The 16301-nt window shown below is 38.3% G+C and overlaps 1 protein-coding gene across 33 annotated transcripts in view; it reads left to right on the forward strand.

Annotated features, from left to right (window-relative positions):
• The window catches only part of UTRN (utrophin), a 478862-nt gene that overhangs the window by 386525 nt on the left and 76036 nt on the right, over window positions 1-16301 (forward strand). For all 33 annotated transcript variants that reach the window (XR_011502522.1, XR_011502525.1, XR_011502539.1 and 30 more), the window contains 2 exons: window positions 1733-1811; window positions 5621-5681. Coding sequence is in view for 30 of the 33 variants with exons in the window: in XM_070506675.1 (XP_070362776.1) it covers window positions 1733-1811; window positions 5621-5681 (140 nt within the window). In the remaining 3 variants the exon portion in view is untranslated. The remainder of the gene's footprint in view (window positions 1-1732; window positions 1812-5620; window positions 5682-16301) is intronic.

Raw genomic sequence — 16301 nt, forward strand, 5'->3', positions numbered from 1 at the left:
TAGGAGTCATAATAATCATTTTTCCCCTGAACTGGCGGAATAATTAAAGTGGAAGATTGAAAAAATGATTCTTACCAATTTCTCTCTATATTTTGGGCCTAAAAGGTGATATTTAATGAAATAAATATGCAATTTTGAGGTGGCAAGCAGAAGCATTTTATTTTAAGGGTGTAATATTTTATAGTATATAGGTTTCCTAAATTGATTCAAACATTGAAACGCTCAGTGGTTTGTATGTGTTTCATGCAATGGAAGAGGTAAGAAATGAGTGTATAGTGTTAGACGATCTTTTCTGTCTTTGAAAAGAGTATTAATAGTGTGAGATTAGTAAGGCAGGATCCGTTAAACTCATATATGCTTTTCTAGTGAGTGGGACACAGGTTTGACCTTTACTCTTTTTTCTTCTGGTGCATCTCTCTAATTCATTATCTACATGTGGATTTTGCCGTGGTCCATCTGGATTACCTTCCCATTCTGCTTCTGTTATCCATCTCCAAAGATTAGAAGTCAGGGCATGCATTATGCTTGAAAGAGAATGTGTATTCTGTCATCCTTATCTCTGAGCCTGGTACCCCTGGAGCTCACATGTTAGTTGCTGGTTGAGTAAGAGGAGAGAAATCAATGCTGGCAGACAGCGTTGTTAAATTTCAGGAGTAACATTTTCTTTTCTCCTCCTGAACGTGAAGTGTGGTGTTTGAATGTTTTTTGACCTTGACAAACAAAATACTTGCTAATGCAACTTAAATAGCTAACCAGGAGAAATAGAGCTGCCCAGTGAGCCAGAGGTAGACACATTTCATTTAAAGGCAGCTGAAAATAAGATCGGCAATCTAATCAGAACTGCTAACATTGCATAGACAAAGACCAGGAAACAGGGAATGGGCATATCAGTGGGCAGTGTGATTGTCATTGATTTGCACTTAGTTTCTCAGTGCTCCGACTCTCTGCGTTTTTATAATGCAGAGAGCTAACTATACAAGGTGTGTAAACAAATATATAGAGTGCACTAATCTGCTGGTACACACTTGAATACACCCAAGTCGAGATGATTGGGCACAAACTTGGAGGAACATAGAAGACATTCCATACTCATGTCTTTTCACTCTCCATCTACCTATCTATTGAACAATTGTCTATAATCTAATTCTGTCATCTATCTATCATCATCTTTCTAGTCATCTATTTTTTCCCTTGGAATATTTTAGACTTCTTTCTCCTTTGCTCCCTGTAGCGCTTTTTGCCACCTTCCTTACAAAAGAGATGAGTAGCCACTGACCCCATGGCCACATCTTGACTTTAGACGTTCCAGAGCTTTGCTGCTTTCAAAGTAACCTAGAGTAACAGTAAAGGCATAGACTCTGGCACCAGATGAGCTGGGTATGAATATTAGCACTGCCACATGCTAAGTTTGTGTCCTTCGACACCTCTTTGTGTCTCAATGTCTTCATCTGTAAAACGGTAATAATAAATAATGCTTACCCAATATGGTTATTATGAAGATTAAAGGGTTAATTCATATAAATTGCTTAGAAGAGGGCCTGACACTGTTTGCTCTTACTCGGTGCCAGAAGGGGTCTATTTTCATACCAGTATTTTGATTCCAGAGATGGAGAAGGAGTCTGTACAAGCATTCATATCTGGGCAGTAGCATCATTTATTATAATACTTAAATTGAGGATATGTTAAAGTCATTGTTTGGAAATCAAATGCTTTCTTGTCTGTGCACGTGCAGGTTTCTGTGGACGATCGCCTGAAACAGCTTCAGGACGCCCACAGAGATTTCGGACCATCCTCTCAGCATTTCCTCTCTAGTAAGTACTAATAAACTTGACTGACCTCATTAATTGAACAAATCAGCATATCCTTTCACTCAAGAAGCCATATTCATTGCTGTATGTACTTATAGTAGATAAATGTATAAAAGGAGACATTAACATTTATGACAGTATTGTTTATTGGTTATTATTTGTAATAAGTTTGTCACAATTGATAAGTCTGAAGTGGAGCACAAATCATTTGCCTTTAGCTATGGTTTTTCACTGAACCATCTGTTATGATAACTAATATACATCTAATATATAACTAATGTAACTAATATATATCATCATTGCTGTGTCATATGCAAAGGTTATGAACTATTTCACAATAAAATCTTTTTTCTTTCTTTTTTTTTTGGTTAGGAAGACTGGCCCTGAGCTAACAATCTGTCCCAATCTTCCTCTATTTTGTATGTGGGATGCCACCACAGCATAGCTTGATGAGGTGTGTAGCAAAAAATGCTGCAGGGATCCAAACCAGTGAACCCTGAGCCGCTGAAGCAGAGCACATGAACCCAACCACTATGCCGCCAGGCTGGCTCTAAGAAATCATTTTTATATTTTAAGATTTTAAATTAATTTTTCTCCCTAAAAAGTGCTTATTAGTTTAGGGGCTGGCCCCATGGCTGAGTGGTTAAGTTCGTGCTCTCCTCTTTGGCGGCCCAGGGTTTCCGCTGGCTTGGATCCTGGGCACAGACATGGCACCGCTCATCAGGCCACACTGAGGCGGCGTCCCACATGCCACAACTAGAACGACCCCCAACTGAAATATAACTATGTACTGGGGGCATTTGGGGAGAAAAGGCAAAAAAAAAAAAAGATTGGCAACGGTTGTTAGCTCAGGTGCCAATCTTTGAAAAAAAAGGTGCTTATTAGTTTAAAATGCACCTGCAGCTTTAAAAGTAAACCATCACTCCCCACAAATCTTTCAATGAGGAGATTTTGGTTTATTGGGCCCACTGCAGTCATATTTAGCTTTTTTTCTTGTCAAGTATTGCAGATTTAGCCAAGCCACATGTGTAGATTTTTATGTAATATTCTCCAACTGATTTTTTTTTTTTTTTTTGGCTGAGGAAGATTCGCCCTGAGCTAACATCTGTGCCAGTCTTCCTATGTTTTGTATGTGGGTCGCCACCACAGCATGGCCTCTGACAAGTGGTGTAGGTCCACAGCCAGGAACTGAACCCGGGCTGCTGAAGTGGAGTGCACCAAACTTAACCACTAGGCCGTGGGGCTGGACCCACCAACTGAATTTTTTACTTTTATGGACTGTTCATGAGATCTCATAGAAGTAATTAGAACTCTTACTTTGTCGCTCTCTACTGAGGAAACTAAAAATGTAGGATTCTGAGTCACCCAAATTGAGATTAAAATATTAATTTTGCCTTTTACCAGCCCTCAATCCCTGAAAGTTAATTTACCTTAAAATTGCTATGCTAATACTTATTTCCTCTGATTGCCTTGAAAATTAAATGAGAAAACACAAGGAGTTACACAGGCACCTAACACAGTTCTTGGCACAAATGCTTTCACTAAATATTAATTCCTTTCCTTTCATTTTCTCTGGCAAACATATGTAAGAAGCCAGCTTGTTTAATTTAATTCAATTTCAGTGAAGTTTAAACTTAAGGCAAAGCTTATTTCCCAAATATGATAACTTCTTTGTATCTATAACCATTGCGAAAACTGAAGTAGTACCATATCTTCTGACTAAACTGATTATGTTTTCTCTTGATCTTTTGTCATGGTTGATAATCTGCTTTACCTCAATTCAAGGTCGGGCTTTTCTTGCACAATTTCAAGAATCCTAATCAGTCGTTTTCTGCCCTTCCTGCTCTGCACCTGTTAGTGTCCTCTCTCTCTCTCTCTCTCTCCCACCCTCCCTCTCCCTCCCCCCCTTCCCCACACCTCCTTCTCTCCCTCTCTCCCTCCTGCCCCCTCACCCCATCTTTTCCGTTTCACAAACCTGAGCCCTTAGATGGCCTATCTTTGAGTGATGTGTACCCCTCCCTGGAATATACCATCTACCAGGACGCGTTTCTAAAGTTTGGATACCATCAATGTTGATGAAGTAAATATATTTGCAGTATACTCCAGATTCCTTAAAGTTAATTTTGTAGAATGTAAAACTGTGTGCTGAAACCAAATTAAACAGGAATTTGACAAATAACTAAGGCTCTATTTACAGTTCTAAGGAGTGGTTCTCTGTTAGTATTGATGAAACCCTACACTTTCACTTAGCAACTATTCTTTCATAATAAAAATCAAACTCATGTTCTCTAGGAAATGAAACACTGTAAAACTCACATACACTTTCTGAAACTCAAGCCTTTCATTGTCTAGCATGAACAGTCCAAGGAGGTCAAGGTTATTCAAATCAAAACAATTATTAAACTGAATGGAGAAGTGTAAACAAAATCCCAATTAATAAATTTAATAATTGTTATCCCTTGCTGCTTGGATCTTTGGCTTTATTATATTTCTTGGACTTTAGCCATGGTTATAAAAGGAGCCTGTTTAGTTAGGCACAAAATAAAAACTGGCCTGTTAGCCTGGTGCCAACACTGAAATGAGGTTGGCTCTAATGAGAAACTTAACATACCTAGTTCCACATTTTCATCCCCTTTTTGTACTTTCATGGTCATAGTTGGAGAAGAGAGTGCTCACATTTTGTAAATAGAGGAAGAACCGTTGAACAGGATAAGTGCTGAGCCAGTGGTCAGAAATCCTGAGACTGCGTCTGAGCTCGGCCAGTGTTTCATTGGACAAGTCCTTTCACGTCTAAGCATCACTTCCTCCTTTACAAAATGGAGCTTTAATGTGTATCTTGTTGGCTTTCTTATCAATAGATATATTTGAAAGTGCTTTGCAAAGTTTAGAATGCTATATATTTGTAAGATAATGACATGAAATTCAGAAAAATATCAGTGGCGACAACTGGTGATATGAGAGTCTGCTGATAGTTGCAAAGTTTCATTCGATTTTGCTTGTTTATTGGTTCATTTAGCAGAATTCTTCAAGAGCTCTAGATTTCCAGGTACAGTTTCTTAAATAAGCCTTAAAATAATTGATTTAATGTAGGAGTAATACGTTCTTCATAAGTAAAGAGTAACTGGAATTGTAGAAAATAAGTACCTCAGTAAAACAAAACAGAATCTCAATCATAGTGATGTCTAGTGTAAAAGTAAGAAACTATATTTCTGTGCATTTAAGATGAAAATATGTATTTTTGATTCTGCTATCCACATAATTGCCTTGGTTCCTTACAACCCTTTGCTTACGTTTAATTTTCCCTTTTTTAACATAATTGAGTTTGTTTAAATGCCATCTGTCCTAAATAGTTATTTCTGTGAATATGAAGCAAAATAAGGAATATTATTAGTGATCTGGAAAATTCAGTCTTGAGAAATCTAGTTGATAATCTGGATATACCAGGTAAAATTACTTTTGGTTTTAGGTAAACCAAAGAATATCTACAGAGTCCGGTTTCCAGATAGCACTAAGTTTTAAATTGTGGTGGTTATAAACAATACAACTTGATTTTTAAAAGTATTTTTATCAACAGGTTCAATTAGTTGGAGTTGGCATTGGAAATTGAACCTGTGTTGTTTCTTTCCTGGCTTCCAATGAATCTTTAAAGCCTTTCTTTGTTTGGCCTGGCAGATTTCATAATTATAGGAATCCAGCTCAAAAGCCAGAGCGGCTCTCAGTGAATTTACTATAAAACGTGTCACTTGTTTTGCGTTAAGACATACGGCTTTTGGTTTAGCGGTGTTTCCAGTAACCTCCCTTTGTTTCCTCAGCTTCGGTCCAGCTGCCGTGGCAAAGATCCATTTCACATAATAAAGTGCCCTATTATATCAAGTAAGTTGACTTTAATTTTCCTTTATGATCCCAAGAAAATAAAGTTAGATTGATAATTTAAGAGGCTTTTTCCCCCCTGTACCTTTTAAAAATGAAATTCAGTCCTATTAGATAATGGGAAATTACATAGCTATATATTTATATACATAAAGAATATATATATTTAATACTTGAAAGAAATTAGTTTGAAAATCAGAGTGATATTTGTAGTTTATTAGATTAGGGCTATAGGTTTGTTTAGCTGATTTTTTTAAAGCAGGTATTAAAATATTTGGGGAACATGACAAAACTTCTAAATACTCTTGAAACAACATTTCTCAAACTGTACTGATTCTCAGCCATTTTTATGTCTCCCAGAAAATCCATTTAAAAAGTATTTATCATGTTTTCATTTTAATCCACCAACAAGCAGCTGTTTTGTCGTGGAAAACTTCAATATTTTCAAGTTTTTCTTTGACTTATGGAAATTATCTGCAATATTAGTTTGGGCTTAGCATCTTTTGTTTTTGTTGTCAACTTGACAGTTTCTCCTTTTTACCTACTAGGTTTCTCCTTACTATGTCACATTTTATAAATTTTGTATAATTTACACAAGGTCTGTGCGGGATTTGATCCTCAGTTTAGGACAGAATGATAAAATTCAACTTTTACGATCCCTTGAGGTGTAAATTACCAAAGCTGTTGCTTTACAAGGTGGTGAAGTGAGGAGAGTCATAGTTGACTGTGTTTTATGTGTGAGGTGAACGGCGTCATAATTGTGAGAAAAATACTATTATCAGGAGTCAGCTCTGTTACAGATTAGCCATGTGACCTCGGGCAAGTCGGGTGAAGATCTCTGGGCCAAATTTTCTTTATCTCCTTCCTAAAACAGCGTGTGGTTTCTCCAAAATCTATGCCAACCCTAATAATCGAGTCTTGCAATATCCTTCTTCCTAAAACCTTGCGTGTGAAGTCGACGTTTGTGAAATAGGATTTCCTTAGGAAGGTTTTCTTGTGGTCCGAGGTGTGGCCTCAGGGTAAAAGAAATAAATAATTTTGCCGTAATACATAACAAATAAAATAAGCAATATATGTTACATTGTCCTAAGGGAACTTCATACTTTTATCAGCTTGTAATCTGCTGTGTACTGAATTGTGATAAACTTAGGGATAAGGTGGCAAATGCAGGGGAATGGTGTCAGATTTGTGCATGAACAAATGGAAAGAAGTCAGAGGCTGGCAAGTTGATATATCTTTACTGAGAGGAGATGTGGTCATCTGACCCAAGTTTAAAACATTTTTTATTTTTAGTCCACACAATAATAATAATAGTATAGTGTTAGAGAATTTTAATTTGCTGGGTGAATATTTAATTGAATATTACAGGTTTAAGTGTAAATCGGGTGTACTGCAGTAGGCAGAATAATGGCCACACAAAGATGCTCACATCCTGACCCTCGGATGCGCGTATGTTAGGACGTGAAGCTGGAGAAGGGACCTGAGTCAGGAAACGCAGGCAGCCTCCCGAAGCTGGAAAAGACAAGGAAGTGGATTCTCGTTTAGAACCTCCAGAGAGGAGCACAGCCCTGCCAACCCCGATTTTAGCCCAGGGAAACATTTATTTTGTGGTAATTTGTTACAGCAGCAATAGAAAACTAATACATGTACTATACAAAATCTATACAGCCAGGCAAATTAATTGAAATTTATTAATTTACTGAATTGACCAAAAATCCTGTATCACCTCATTTTCTAAAAATGTAAATTGGATCCAGTAAGACAGATTTTAGTTTTTACTAGATAAAAAATATTTTAAATTTCTTGCTTATGTTTATGCGATGATTATCTATTTGATTCTGCACTCTAAAAGTCCATTCTTGGGGCCAGCCTCGTGGCCACGTGGTTGAGTTCATGCGCTCTGCTTTGGCAGCCTGGGGTTTCACCAGTTCAGATCCTGGGTGGAGACATGGCACTGCTCTTCAAGCCATGCTGAGGTGGTGTCCCACATAGCACAACCAGCAGGACTTATAGCTGGAATATACAACTATGTACCAGGGGCTTTGGGGGGAAGAAGAAAGAAAAAATGATTGGCAACAGATGTTGGCTCAGGTGCCAATCTTAAAAAACAAAAAAAAATGGTTTGGTTTTTTTTGTGTGTGTGGTGAGGAAGATTGGCCCTGAACTAACATCTGTTGCCCATCTTCCTCTTTTTGCTTGAGGAAGATTGTCACTGAGCTAACATCTGTGGCAATCTTCCTCTATTTTGTATATGGGACACCACCACAGTGTGGGTGATGAATGGTGAATAGGCCTGTGCCCAGTATCCAAACCTGCAAACTCCGGGCCACCAAAGCAGAGCCTGCTAACTTAACCACTATGCCAGCAGACCAGCCCCTAAAATTCCATTCTTAATTTTAGCACTACTATTAAAAGGCATTTCTGTAAGACCAGGTTGGTTGTATATGACTGAGAATTACATTGTCTAAGTCAAAATTTCACTAATTCAGAATTTTTATAATTTTGGTAGGATCTAGCAGAATTATATCCTTGCTCGGTCTACAAGTTCTTACAGGGCAGACCGGTCAAGTAAAAGCTAGTTTACCTGGTATCTCATTGCCTAGAACACTATAATCAGCACTTCAAAATATATTGTACACAGTGATGGCTAATATTTTAAATGTGGTCTGTAGGATTGTAGCATCCTAGAATATCTTCAACATCATTGGTGAAAGTTTGGATTTTCTTAAATATATATAGAGTTAACGTTAAATGCCCTTTAGGACTTTCAAATATTTAGGAATCTGCCCATGTGTATGGAATGAATTCTCTTATTTTTAGAAAACTTGTTTAACCAGATTCTTTCATTACTTGCTCTGTTGTATAACCTGGTAGTTTATTTTCTTATAAAGAAGGAATGTCAATCTCTAGAGGTAGGGTTATACGAGCCAGTATTTCCAGGTGAAGACTTGTTATGAAAACAAAATTTAATTCCCAAGTAAATTAAGAAGCACGTAAATGATGAATGAAAAGCTTTTAATATACATTTCCCATTGCATGGCTGCACAGGTAAGTAGAAGAAAGATGTTGAACACAAATTTGGCATGATTGTCATGCAACTAAAGAAGCATATGCATATTAGAGTGTATTAGATTGGCCAGGAAGAAAATAATATTCAGGTAGAAATGTTAGATACTTTTAACATTTAAGTATGCAGTTTTATATACTCTAATGCCAGAGTATAGCAAGAAAGCTGAAAGGAGAATGGGAAAGACAAGTCATTTTTATTTCATATTTTAATTTTATGGATTAGTTGAGACATCCTTTGATGGCTTCCCAATGTATTTATTTCTCTCTAGTTAATTCTTTTTTAATATTTAGAAGTGTGCTGCAGTGGTTCCATGATTCATTTGTTTCTAGAAAATGATAGAATATAGATCTGAACTGTAAGAGTCTATGTAGTGTCTGTGTAGAGTCTGTGTCAATATTTTAAGTTGAAACTCATATCTTTAAATTATATTTGCTTCTAAGATAGACTTTCCAAAACTGATCTAGTTATTTTCCTTTTCTAATCTAGTCCAATAACAACTCATTGTTCTGTCAGTTTAAGAAAATTTGAAAGAGCTCTCGCTGCCTTCATAATATACAAAAATCTACCATAAAAGCCAGATCTCTTTCTCTGTGAATTTTTGGTCACGTGTTTGTGTTTTGCACAAGTTGTCCATTTCCTCAGCTAAAAGTTAATATCCAGGGAGTTTCAGGTATGATGGGAGCAATGAACAAAAAGCTTTGGGTTGAACTTCCCATTAATCATGTAAAACTCGTTGCTTCTCCTTTTGACCCAGAAATAATAATAATAGTAAATAGTCATAGTGGGTGATAATACTGATCATTGTAATAAATTATATTTTTTGAATATTCATTTGCCAGCCACTGTGCTAATCCTGTGCATGGGTTATCTCTTTTAATTCTCACAGTCGCTCAGTGAAATATAAGTACGATCATTACCCCACTTCCAGGCATGGCTTAGATGATAAGTACACACGTAGCTAGCTTGAGATCACACAGCAGTAGATAAATGGGTGAGCTAGCGTTCAAACCCAGGGACTGACTCCAGCTCCTGAACTCTTGACCACTATGCACCATTGCTTCCCGTTCTCTCTGTTAGTTGAGGTAGAGAACAGAAATTTTTAGTTACATGGAAAATTTGGATAGGATGAAGGATTATACTGAGGAAGAAGCAGTCAGGTAGAGAAAATAAGAGCAAGCATCCTTTCTTTCATACTATAGACTAGTTACCACTTATTATGTGCCTACGATGTACCAGCAGTTGAGCACAGGGCTGTCCAAGGATGAGGCCATGCTTTCTCCAGTGCTCCCGCTGCCTTTTCTGTAGGCTTTCCTATAGGCTGATTTCTATAAGCTAACACATGTTTTATGTGTTTAAGGACTTCGCGCTGTGGTGATTTTCTAGATAGGGAAATGTCATTCTCCAGAGTTCTGCCGGTCAGAACTTGACAGGAGTCCTGAGGTGGGGGACAAACTGTATAGCCCTCCCCTGGCTTTCCTCATTCACATGGTCCGGAGATTTCTGTCATTGCGTGATTTCTACCCGTGAGTAGGATGCCCAACAAAGCTGGCTCATAGGTCCCCTGGGGCTTTTAGCGTAGATATTTCTCTACATGTCCATCCTGTTAGTAAGCCATACTGTTTCATAGAGTTTAGTAAGGTGTACTTAGGAAATAGAGTTTTCTTTCTCCCTGTACAGTGTCTTCCCTAAACCCCGAGTGCGTGACTTTTCAGTGAGCTTTAGTCTTGATACAAATGATTGTTCTGCTCTTGTGACTGGGCTTGTGCTTGCATCTTAGCAGTATCGCTCTGCTTTTCCCACTGGAATCTGAAGTGCAAACTTTAATTCTTTAAAGAATCCTAAGTGCAACCACATACACAGGGCTTTAACATGAACATTTCAGTCGTCTCTGATTATGTGGATGACACGTACCACATTCTCTAAAACCGGCGTTCCTCAATATTACAACGTAGTAAGCAGAATGAACTATCTGTATCTACAAATACCACTTGCAGGCATTCTCTCCATCATTCTAACTTCCCCTTGTGAATAGGTCTAAATCAAGCCTTTCCTCAATTTTTTACATCTCCTTTATGTTTTCCTTTTTTTATTCTTGTGTCCATTATGGATAATCATACAGTACTCATTTTAGACCCCTTTCTCACCTCCCAAGGGCACCCTCTCAAGCACTAATTCATCAATTGCTGGGAAAAAAATTAAGAGTATAGTTGTAAATGAAATCTTGGAGAGTAAGTAGTTCCTTATAGCAGTCATGCAATTTATTTGCATAAACTGTATGTGCTTGTCTCGTTAGTATATATGTGCAATCTAAAGGAGAGAATTAATGCTTATTTCTTTAGAGGAATCGTGGCCCCCACTTAGATGATGTTGGTGAAATATTTCTTTCCTAAGAAAGAGCAGGGAGGAGTGGCAGCGATAGGGTATCCAAATATCCAGCCTAACAGGAAAGTCCAAGCTAACAAAGGTATATGACAAGAACAAGAGAAATTAACCTAAAGCATTTTGCCTTTAAAGGTTACAGAAAACTCATTCCCAGACCAAATAGATCCATGACAAAGATAGAACTACCAATGAAAGATAAATGCAGTTCTCTCTGAAAGGCTTCCTAAAGCAGTCTTCATCTCTTCCTCCTTTATCAGGATGAGACATGGCGTCCTTTGGTTCCAGATTTTTAAGTGGGAAACTCTTGGTACACACTGAGTCTCTTCCCAGAAGAGGAACTTGTGTTTTTGGTTTTAATGATAAAGAAATAAATGAAATGGAAGCGTAAGAGAAAGTATTAGAGAGAAAGTTTATTTTTCCAAGAAATGGTCTGTGACTTTATCTTTATTGAAAATAAATATTTAAAACTCACTGGGCCAACTCTGCTGATGAGGAGGTAACAATGAAATTGCTTTATGAAAGGATGTTAAGCACCTTGGGATCACTAAACCTCCCGGGTTTGGAGGCAGCTTCAGACAAATGAGCAACCTTGGCCAGCTGGAAACTGAGCAGCAGACAGCCTGGCCTGCAGCAGCCCAAAGTCTGCAGACCAGAACAGGGCGACTTCTAGTGGTTTTTACCGGTGTCCTGGTTTATTGAGAGAATTTAGGTGGAGTTGACATTGTCTTAGAAAGACGTTGACTAGTTCAGGACTTAAGAAGATATCGTCTTTCCTGCCATTCACCTATACGTTGCTGGGGCCAGAATTCTTATTACCATGAAGTGGAATTTTGGCGTGGAATTTTCTAGATTCCTCAGCTCCACTGCATTATAATAGTACCATCAGCCTTCCAGGACAGTTTGATTTTTAGGATCAGGGATGCAGTTAATAAAGATCTACCATATGGTACAGGCCAGATCACTATGAGGCCATTAAGAGAGGAGAAAAGATATCCGTACTTTAATTGGTAAAGATTAAATTTTTAAAATAGTCATTAAAATTAGCAAAAGTACAGAAGTAATAGTGATCAAATAAATTGTGAAATAAATAGAATACGTTTTTCCTGTACTGACTATAAAATGAGATGATATAGTAAAGGATTTAATAGAACCATAGAGAAAAAATTAGAATTAATTTGTCCTTTAAAAAACATATATGAAAGAGATAAAGTAGTAAATTTTTTTAAAAGCTAAACAATATAAATTCAGCTTTGAAAAAACAAACTAAAAGGCTACAGTGATAAATTGAACTCTTTGGGAACATAATCCTGGGGTTAGTACTCCCTGGCTGGGGCATGCAGGGTTCCCCAGGGCCAAGGCATCAGCAGATAACCTGCAGGCGTGTCGACTGATGGTCTGATTCTCCCTGGTTTGAAGGCTCAGAGAGACACAGGGTAGAGTTGGGTGGGGCTGGGGCTTCCTATGAGTTCTGGGCTCAAGTGGAGAGATTACCAGAGTAGAGGCGTACCTGGTTTTATTGAGTGTGTACATTACATTCTTCCTGACAATCTTCCACTTCCAAAACAAGTATCTCCTGAACCTCACCTCATACCTAAGCACATCCATTGGGTCATGAATTCTCCTACTTTACTTAAAAACAACCGTAAACTAACCTTGTCTTGTTGTTTTGTAACAAATGTTCTAATCACCCATGCCTGGAATATTGACGCTTGTATTTTGGGGTGTGCTGTGGCCCCTGTTCTGTAGAGCCCTGTTCATGCTGTGTCTGAACCTACTCGTGAGTGTGAAATTATTTCAGATGCATTTTACAGTCGAACCCAACAGATTTGGAGTTATCCTCGGTTTACAATTTAGCCTTCCTGCCGTGTGTCTTCATTTTCATGACAAGCTAATGGCATTTTTGTAGGAAGACTCTGTGCTTTTGCAATATCTGTTATCAAGTGGGATCATATATCTTATTTGGATTTTGAACGAAAAGGGTTTTTTTTCTTGAAATGTTGACATTCAGTCTTTAAGTTTTCCTTTAGATTTATTCTTATGTTTCCAAAACTATAAACTTGGATTTTCTTCCTTTAAAAGTCTGGAGGATGGTGGAAAGTGTTTATGAGGGTCAAGAAGTTACCTGTGACCTGAGGAACATATAAGTTTACTCCTCACACAGCTTCCTCATCTACTGCCCCCATCCCCTCCCCAGGGCCCCTCGACACAGTCATACACACAAGCACACACGTGTACACACACACACAGTAAGAATCAACATTACTGACAGGAGTACTCCATTTTCTTCATGCATTCTTCGTATATTCGTGCATGGTGAAACAATGGTTGAGGGGATTACAAATACCAAAATGTCACCTCTTAGATGTTAAGGAGATATTGCTCAGATAAATGACGCCACCTCAGATTACCAAAATGTGTTTTTGCTTTTTATGCTTAAGTCACCTGAATGCAAATTTGATTACATGGGAGCCGCTGCTTGATTACTATATATACAACTTTTATAAGCATAGGTAAAGAGGGTGTTAGCAGAGCCTACACTTTGCCTGTGTCAACTTCATTTTCTGGAGACTTCTATTTTTACACAGTACCTCTCAGCTTCTCCTACACTATATAACTTACTTATGACGTTTCTTGTCTCTTCCTTATTTCTCCCTACCCTGTGGAGAGGTCTAGTGAGATGAAGACAGAAAAGCAGCCCTTCCATTTGGCAATGTGGATTTCGTTGATAATTTTTTTTTGACAAAGAGTAGCCCTGAGCTAACCTCTGCTGCCAATCCTCCTCTTTTTGCTGAGGAAGGCTGGCGCTGAGCTAACATCCATGCCCATCTTCCTCTGCTTTATATGTGGGACGCCTACCACAGCATGGCTTGCCAGTCGGTGCCACGTCTGCACCCAGGATCAGAACCAGCGAACTTCAGGCTGCCGAAGCAGAACATGCGAACTTAACTGCTGCACCACTGGGCTGGCTCCTCGTTGATAATTTTGATAGAACCAGTTTGGGTGGAGGAGTGAAGCTGGAAACCAAATGAAAGTGGGTTGAGTGGTGGATGTGTGCTAATCGTTTGAGAATTTTGTCTGTGGAGAAGAGAAGAAGGGTGATGGCTAGCAGGAAATGCAGACTCAAGGTCGGGGTGAGTGTATGTTGTGTGTGTGGGTGTTTAAAGATGGTAGATCCTTCGACATTTATATTCTGAGAACAGTCTTATTGAGAGAGGGGATGATAACGTGGCACAAGAGTTTTTTAGAAATCTTTGGGAAGAATTGGCCTTTGATAGGAGGAGGGAACAATTCCTCAGTTAAAGGAGGAGAGAAGACAATCTGGCAGATGGAGAGAGGTTTATTTATTTGGTGGTGGAACGATGAAGGAATTCCAATCTGGTGGTTTTTAGTTTTTCAATGAAGTGTGAGATCAAGTTAAATGATGCTAAGGCAGGGAGGGGAACTTACGTAGGTTTGGGGAAAGGGAAAGTGGTAGTAAATTGCCATCTTGGGGTCTGGGAAGCAAGTTTATTAGGGAGTGTAGAGCAGTTGCCAGCCCTTGGACATTTGAGGTTTCAAGTCAAATATTTAAAGTAAAATCAGTCAGTCTGTTGAGTGATTTTCTCCAGCTGTGTTCATGCACAGCTGCTCAAGTCCAGAGAAGGCAAGTAATTGAGCTGATCCATGCTTGGGTTTTGCCAGGAGTGAGAGAGAAGCAAGGGAGATGAGGTTGTTTGTAATGATTTTAATGATGGACCATGGACGCAGATTTAGACAGATTCATCAGAAATATTTTAAAACCTCAATCATGCAAGTACACTTCCATATTCAGAACTCAGGCTTACCATCAGACCATCTGGGTTCAAGTCACGTTTCTACTACTTAGGAACTGTATGACCCTGAGCAAGCTTATCTAAGTGCTCTCTGCCCTGGTTTCTTTCATCTGTAAAATGGGAATAATATTGTCACCTAACTCATAGAATTGTTAGGTGGACTCTGTTTACACGTAGAGAGTTTAGAAGAGTACCTGGTACAAATTGAACACTCAAATAATAGGCTGTTACTATAATTAATATTGTACATCCTGACCCAGTGTGTTATGTGTTCTCTCTCGCTATGCACAGCAAAGAAGAAATATTTCTCTCTCCGCAATTGTCTTATCCCAGAGCAATGTGCATAGTTTTTCTCCCCACATTTGTATTTTTAATTAACTCACTCACCTTTAATTTTTTCTGTTATTCTCCTTTATAATTGCAATTGGAATGGAACGCTAAATGGCAAAACTCACAAAATCCAGTTTCAAACATAAAATTGGATAGATGAGTAAGCAACAAGTAAGTGTATTTGGCTAAGTGTCAGTTTTCGGACAAGCAGGATGCCTTCTCATCATCTTTTAAGGTTTCATGGAAAAAACAAGACCACTCTAATGAAGACAAATGGGTTTAAAAAGTTTCTTCCCCAGAGCAGTCTTTTGCCTAGAAATCAGTATCTTACCAATCTCTCAAAATTACATGTACTTTTCTGTTGGTTCATTGTCTCATATATCAGGCAGTTTTATAACACATTTTTGTGTTCAGTTCATTGGTGTATAATCTTATTTGTGTTTTACCTTTTGTGACTTAAAAATATATAAACTAGGGGCCGACTCCGTGGCTGAGTGGTTAAGTTCGGGTGCTCTGCCTCAGTGGCCCAGGGTTTCTCAGGTTCAGATCCTGGGCGGGGATGTGGCATCGCTCATCAAGCCACACTGCAGTGGCCTCCCACATGCCACAACTACAACGACCCACAACTAAAATATACAGCTATATACTGGGGGGCTTTGGGGAGAAGAAGGAAAAATTTTTTAAAAATTAAATCTTTAAAAAATAATAAAATAAAATATAGGTACCATCTGTTATCCCAACTGGGACGCTTAAGAGTAAAGGGGCACTTTTAGTAATTATATGGGACAGCAGGTGTGAACCTGGATGTCCCAGGTGTTGAAGAATAATGTAAAAAAATAGGTAATTGAGATCTAATGCACAGCATAGTGATTATAGCCAACAGTACTGTATTATAAATTTCAAAGTTGCTAAGAGACTAGATCTTAAATGTTAGATGATACAGATGTTAGCTAATGCTACGGTGGTAATCATGTTGCAATATATGAATGTATCAAGCCAACATGTTGTACACCTTAAACTAACATGATG

The sequence above is a fragment of the Equus asinus genome, chromosome 1 (assembly GCF_041296235.1).
Source record: "Equus asinus isolate D_3611 breed Donkey chromosome 1, EquAss-T2T_v2, whole genome shotgun sequence".
Lineage (NCBI taxonomy): Eukaryota > Metazoa > Chordata > Mammalia > Perissodactyla > Equidae > Equus > Equus asinus.